This window comes from Cyprinodon variegatus, unplaced genomic scaffold (assembly GCF_000732505.1).
Source record: "Cyprinodon variegatus isolate N-32 unplaced genomic scaffold, C_variegatus-1.0 Scaffold159, whole genome shotgun sequence".
Taxonomy (NCBI): Eukaryota; Metazoa; Chordata; class Actinopteri; order Cyprinodontiformes; family Cyprinodontidae; genus Cyprinodon; species Cyprinodon variegatus.
In genome coordinates this window covers 863,847-871,194 of record NW_015150612.1, presented here as the reverse complement: position 1 = coordinate 871,194, position 7,348 = coordinate 863,847, and the positions used below count along the sequence as shown (strand labels likewise).

At 39.3% G+C, this 7,348-nt stretch overlaps 1 protein-coding gene across 1 annotated transcript in view; it reads right to left on the bottom strand.

Annotated features, from left to right (window-relative positions):
* agrn (agrin) overlaps positions 1-7,348 on the bottom strand; it is a 187,808-nt gene that overhangs the window by 89,284 nt on the left and 91,176 nt on the right. The window contains exon 9 of the mRNA XM_015377825.1: positions 427-569. Coding sequence (XP_015233311.1) covers positions 427-569 — 143 coding nt within the window. The remainder of the gene's footprint in view (positions 1-426; positions 570-7,348) is intronic.

Genomic DNA, 7,348 nt, shown 5'->3' with positions numbered 1-7,348 from the left:
TATATATATATATATATATATATATATATATATATATATATATATATATATATATATATGTATATATACATATGGGTACATATCGATATAGATAGATACAGATATATAAATATAGACATTGTGAGTGAATCAATAAATCTGGAGGAAAACGACATAGATGAATGAAGCGACCAACATGTTGCTTGTAATGTTTAGCTACCATATGTTTGTATGTTTTATGACATTTTTCCAAACTTTGTACCATATTTATGTTTGTTATTCATTTATTAAGAATCTTAAGCCCTTTACTCTTTTTGATTTTCGACCCATGTTCTGTAAACACTTGGAACAATGTAATTTTGTGGTACAAAGTTGACTGAAAAAGGTAAGGTTTTTAAGGTTTAAATGAGAGAGAGAGAGCCCATGTACTTTTCCTTGCGGTTTTACCTCGTTGTGTGGCACACTTTCACAGCTGAAGTTGCAGATACAGCGTTCATCCTCTTCATCGTCGTTCCATTGGCCACCATGCATGGCACAGCGCTCCTGTTCGCAGCTCTCCACGCCCGACCCAGATGCTCCAGAGCCACATTCTGCAAGTAATCACACCCAACACCACAATATGACTATGATTTATTTTCTTTTTTCCACTAAGCCATCAGGTAGAAATTGATATTTCTTTTCATCACAGATGAACTGTTGCTTAAATTTTCAGAGGACGACAAAGTATGGATATTCATCTTGCAAGTGAAGACACCAAGAACTGCAGCTGAGTCGAAAATAATGATCCACCGCAGCAAGGGTTAGATAGTGACTAAATAAATTAGACATCTCTGCACCACCAATGAGGCGTCCTTTCTTATTTCAATTAAATCAGAAATAAAAAAGGAGGAACTCTCTGGCCTTTAGAGGCGCTTTATGGGTGCCTGCCTACTGATATGAGAATGCAACTAATTGCACAGCGTTCTGTAAAATTTAATTATCTGCCGAGACCTTGGAGAAAGTTGTCACAGCAACTCTTTAACTGTGACCCTGAAAGGTCATTTACTGGGTTTAAAAGCTGAGCTAAAGGAAGAGGGAAGAGCTGCTCATTTGTAGCCACAGTAAAAAATGGAAAGAAAATTCCCATAGATACTTTGTTTTCTGCTACTGTTCTGCATTTTTATTCTTTTAAAAGAGATTAAAATGAGAAAAATAAGCGGTGACACGTCGAAAGCATGTTGTTTAGGGAATTGGTTTCAGAGAGAAACAAATCGTGCAGACAAAGACAGTGGGAGGGTCCCCTCTTTTGAAGTTACAAACATTTCCTGCAGCGGAGGCCCTTGGGGGAGATTAGGTGAATGTGCGTGAAGGCAGGGGTTTGAAAGCGTGTCAGACGAGGGGAGAGACGCTCATGAGGCAGGCGGAAAGTTCATTCGAGACTAATTTGTTATTCAGAAAAGGAACCAACAGCTCCCAGAAAAGCCTAACGGATTCAAAGGGCTTCTAATCAAGGTGTTCCTTCCTCCTGCCGTCGTCTTGTCTTCTTTTTTGGGCTAATTCCACTCTGTGTACTGATGCTCCACCTCTAATGGCAAAATCAATGTCCTCGTGATGGAAGCAGCTCTTAGCGAAACCCATCTTCTAAAGTAGATTATGGAGAAGGTCACAGAGCCGGGGAGGGGGGGAGGGGGAGGATGAAGGAGCCTTGGTTCCTCTTTGATACGGGTCATCAGCAATGGGATAGGAGAGCTCTTGAGGGGGTCGATATAATGGAGGAGCTCTGACTTCATTACCTGGAGCTAAGGCCCATCGTCCAACAAAACATCAGAACCAGTTTAGGGATTGGTTCTCTCTCCATTCGAAACCCCCATCCCTAATCCTATTACCAAATGACACCATTGTAGGAAGGTATTGATTAGGAGCCACAGTCTTGAGTTTAATAAAACGTTTTGTGGCCAATGGCTCTTAGCCACTGGTGACATTATCTAAAGTATTTCTAGGAGAGGACAGATGAGGAGAATAGGCACTGGTTGGCTTCCTGCGTGTTTACTGTAAGCCAGCTCAGCAAGGCATAACAAAAATAGAGGCAAATGTAAGCTCACCCAATTCACATTCAGCTCAGGCATCCTGGTAGAGCTAAGATAAATAAATGAAAGAGGTAAGACATTAAAACAGAATAAATAAATAAAAGTGAAAGGCGAAGGGGGGTCCTAATTAGCCGTTGTACTTTGATGTGTCCACCACCTGCGCTGCCTATGAACCTTTCAATTAATCCATCCCCAGCTAAGATGGCTGCATCAGCTATTCTCTCTGCGCTGCCCATCCGTTCCTTTTTACTCAATCATGTCAGAAGCCCCAGTCTATTTAGCCGAGAGAGCTCCATTAAGAAGACAGAATTCAGCAGCCGAGGGAAGAAAGGACGTGAATTGCATGAAAATAGCTTCTAGAAAATATAGCAAGAATTTGACAATGAGAATAACAGAAGTGTACCTTGCGGTTGTGTCGTGAAAGGTGTCTGGGACCGAACCAAAAAGAGCAGAACAGGAGTAAATAATTGAAGATGTAGGAGAAAGTCTGGGAGATACACTGAGCTTTTGGTAAACCAGCATTCATGATGGTGCCGCTGCTGGCTTGTGTTATATGAACACTCTATATTCAGTCTTAAAGCCACTTTGGATTACTGCTTGGTGAATGTAACCATGGAGGCATATGAATAATAACACAGATATTTAGATCATCTGGTGCATCTGTTCCTCTGGTCCACATGCAAATTGTGTTTCTAATAAATAAATCGTTTTGAGGAGGTTTTTCCTGTTATATATACTGGTAATGGATATTCAGGGATACAAAACCCATTTTAAAAAGCAATTATCAAAACACTACACCCATCTTATCTTGGTCTGAATATGTGTGTCTAAGTTTTAAGATCAAAATAACATTAATAGACTTTGAGGGCATTACTATAAATAACAATGAATCACTCTAGCAGCAACAAGTTTTATATATAATCCATATGCTGACCAACTAAACTCAACTGAATATACTCCCACCACCTTTACAGTGTTCAGCAATGGGACTAGTCTAATTGCTAAAAGGAACATTGTCTGAGATGGGTTATATCACTGCCAAAAAGCAATTGTTTCCCAGCTTATAGAACTATTGATGCATCTGGGAACATCTCAGCTCTAATATTACTTTTATTCAAAGTATTTATAGATTCATATTTACATTTTTAAGAGCTATTATGTACGTTTTTACTGAAAAATACCCTTTAAATTACCTTTTTTTTACCCTTAACGACTAAAACATGGTTTGATCAGGAGACTGACAGGTAAGTAGTTCAGATCTCATGCATAAGCTTTTAGGATATTTAATACATTTACTTCTGGTTGGAAGTTCCCATGCTGTTCGGCAGATGTGACAACAAGCGTGTCCATGTTGAATGGGTCCAACCTAGCAAACAACCAAAGTGTTGCATTTCAGAGGGATTTTGTTCCATACTCAGAATCGGCTCAGGCATTGAGCTTAACTCAGACACTGATGGCAACTCCACATAATGTCAAAAAAGTTTACAAAAAAAAGCAAAAAAATTGTTAAGTATGTGGGTGAGCTACAAGAACGAGCAAAAGACGGCTGCAATTCTGTGTTCTGGCCACAGGTGGCAGTATCATAAGAAAACTCCATAATGCCTCTTTAAGTTTGGTTAAGTTTGAACACAGATGCACCTATATTTTTTTCTTGGCATTTTCTTCTTTTTTCTGTATCTATTTTGTGTGCTACTAAGAGCTGTGGTAATAAAATAATTCCACTATTATGAGAATGATAAAGTTCAAATTATTTATTTGTCAAGTCTACAAAATTTAGACTGGTCCAAATTGAGCTTTATAATTGTGAGGTTTAGGTTTAATAAACTACTATTTTATTAGTAAGGATACAAAAATGAAGTACTTAAATGTTTTTGTTGCATAAGAATCTCTTTCAAAATCAAAACAGCAAATATGGATAAACATGAAGGGACAGAAAAAAAAAATCTACACTAAACGCAGACTCTTCAAAACAAGGCTTTAGTTAACTGTTTAGTTTTCGGAATGAAATATCCTTCTATCTGTTTTTAAAATTTGAATTAATTTCGACCTAAAATTTTGGGACAGTCCTTACCCTCGCACTGCTTTGGTCATACTCTGGATCCTTCTCTTGTAAAACTCTTTTTATGAAGATTTAACTTCGTACACTTCTAATAGCGCAGCATAGATATTATAGTGTTCTAAATCCAAGTAATACAAAATATGACATTCAGTGAATGGTGCAAAGTGGCATGCGCTACCTTCGTTTTTGCCCTGCAAGTCCCCTGAACTGTCTTCATGGATGTAGGAGGACATTATTTCGAATAAAGGTCCCCAAAGATAGACAAATGATGTGTCCCACCTCACGGTTAGAAAGATGAGTTGTTTGCAAATGGCAAGAAAAAGTTTTGGTACCTCAGCAGAAGGTTACAAGTCCTGATTGGGCATGAATATGATAGATGTAAGACGAGCTCAAATCCATTCGCCTCCCATCATTCCTGGTGACCTTTCTTATGTTCTGGAGTTAGATCCAGCTCATGCCTTAAAGGGGGCAAAATATTTGCTTCTTCCACATCTTACTTATTTTGATTATTAAATGCCTTTTTCAATTAAAAAATACCCCCCCTCTCACAAACACACACAACTGATGCACCACTTTCTGTTGCCACTTTGTCAGTGTCAGGAAAAAGGAGCTGAGGCCAAGACTGCCCGAGTGTGAAATTAAACAGGTGATAAATTTCCCTGTATGGCCAAAAGTGGGAACACTGTAATTTTTCTTTACTACTAAATAAAAGCAAGAGAAAACAACTTTGTTTTTTATGCTGTGCCCTCCTCCAATAAGACTAATGAGGGTGGGTTTTAAGGCGGGTCTACGTAAGCATATAAATCACACGTTCATTTCCTCTAAAGGCTTATCTTTGATTTCTTACTGGTGATGTAGGGCTTTGCTGCTGTCAACAGTGGTAGCAAGAAAAAACAATATAATATGTAGTGACAGGAGGCTGTTGTGGGGGGGTTCTCTTTACACGCCCTTTTTTTTTTTTTTTTTGCCAAAACTCACCCCTCGTACATCTCCGTTGGGGTAAATTTATGAGAGATAAATCATTTTTTAACACAGGCAGTGCAGGGAAGATACATCAAAAGGAGAAAACCAACAGCTTGGTTTAGATTGTGTTACATTTCTGCAGACTTCCAGTCGTGGGTTTGGGTCAGACTCGTGCAGGCTAAAATAATCTAGGGGGAAAGAGGGAGAAAAGACTAGTTGGCCCCAGGGTGATATCATCGATTTCTGACCCATCTTTACCCCCTTGTGAAAAAGGCACTGGTGCCTCTTTTTGTCAGGGAGGCCCAATTTTGACAGAGAGGAGTGCAGAATTCACAGAGAGAAATGAGTGGGTGGGACAGCAGGGAGCGGTGTGGAGCACAAAAAAAAAAGGATTCTTTTGTGTAAGCCTGATGGTTTTCTCTGAATCAAAATGAGCAAGTGATGGAAAAAGCAGGATGTTCACAGACTCCCTCGGGGAGGCAGATGAGAGCATTTTTGTCTAACTCCAGACAGCCAACAGACAATGGGAAGCGTGTGCCTGCAAGTCAGCGTTGAGGGTTTACAGCCTCACTGTTCCTTGTGCCCTACACACAAAAAGGTCACATATCCCAGTCAATGAAATGATGTTAAATGGACTGCTGGAGCTCTGGTGGCCTGATTTGCCTCTCGGGCCTGTGGTGGCAATATGGCTGACAATCATAACACAAAAAGAGGGGGGGGAAAAAAAAAGAATGAAACACCCCTGGGTAGCAATCGAAATGGAAGTAGATTCTCCTCATCTGTTTGCCCAGTCCTCCAAACTACATCCATTTTTCTTCTCTCCAGCGATCCCTCCTGCTGGCAGGTGTAATCTGCTCCCCTTCACACCTTGTCAGAAGATGACTATGTTCACTGTGGCGACCCTCTACCCACAGGGGAACATCGCCGCCGCTATCTGCATGACAACCAGAGGCTGGGCACGCTGCTGCCGCCACAGTTTGAAGGGCTGAGTGAGGGGACGCTGATACGTATTCTGCTGAGGCTTGTCAGAGCAGATCAAGATACGATCTGCACGGTAAATTAGGTTCTATTTTCCTTCAGCGTCGGGGGGGGGAGAAACGGCACAAGCTGCAGCCATGGAAAATCAGGGATACTCACATTAGATGCCATCGGTCACACATTTAGAAGCCTAATTGGATAGAAAGGCTTCATAAACGATGCCATGTGTTTGTCAGAGCAAAAATGAAATATGGTCGCAGTGTCGGGAAAATCTGTGTGAAATCCTTTATCTTTATGAGATCAAACACTTCATTCTGACAAGTTTTTTTTTTTTTTTACTGAATACTTGCCTTTTTTATATGGGCAGTTCTGGCAATTAGAAGCCCCATTAAAGACAGTCATTTCCTTTTACAAACAGATTAAGGATTTGAAAAACATCATTACCACCTTATCTTAATTTTGCATTTGAAGAAGCAAGGAAATGTATCACTGGTGCTTAGATAGAGGACGCAGGTGAGCCACCTGTGATGACAAGTAAGACACTAACGATAAAAAGAGAATTAATTGGTTCTCTTAACTCTCAATTAATATGTTTCTGTATGATTTCAACATTTGCACTGCAGCCATTCCAATACGAATAAGTCGGTTTTTGATAATATAACTGTAATTTTCCCTTGTTTTGAGTAGGTACAGTAAGACAATTTACCAAAGAAATAAAATGATTTAGTTTCAAGAGAAAAAAATCAACTTCATTTTCTTATCTAATTATTTATTTTTAAGGGAGAAATACTCATTCCATTGGGAGAATATCTCACCTACCTGCTCAAATGAAGGACAAATACACTTATTTAAAGTTCATTTACACTCAGAAGGTTAAGATTTTAAATAAATAAAAGATGATTTGATCACAAATTAAATATTCTTTAGTTTTTTTTTACTAGTGCTAAAAAAAAATCAACTGATTAAAGAATAATAAAAGGATTTTAAAATGTAAGCTAGCAGAGTTTAGATTTTGACCCAGCAGAATGTCATTCAACAGTTTTAAATTGCTAAAATAACAACAGAAATGTGACTTAAGGACATACTGTCCACAGATACAACACCGGGTTAAGTTAGAAGTAACCCGGCATAAGTCAGATTGATGCTGTGTTCAAATTGCATCGCAGGAATCGATCTGGAAAGCCTCATGTTTGCAAAAGCGAGGGACATTCAGCACAATTCTTGAACCTGATTGGGTGCTGCCTTCCCTGTCAAATTTTAAGCCAATCACAGCAGCAGTGGTTTCAAGAAGTTAACTGATTTT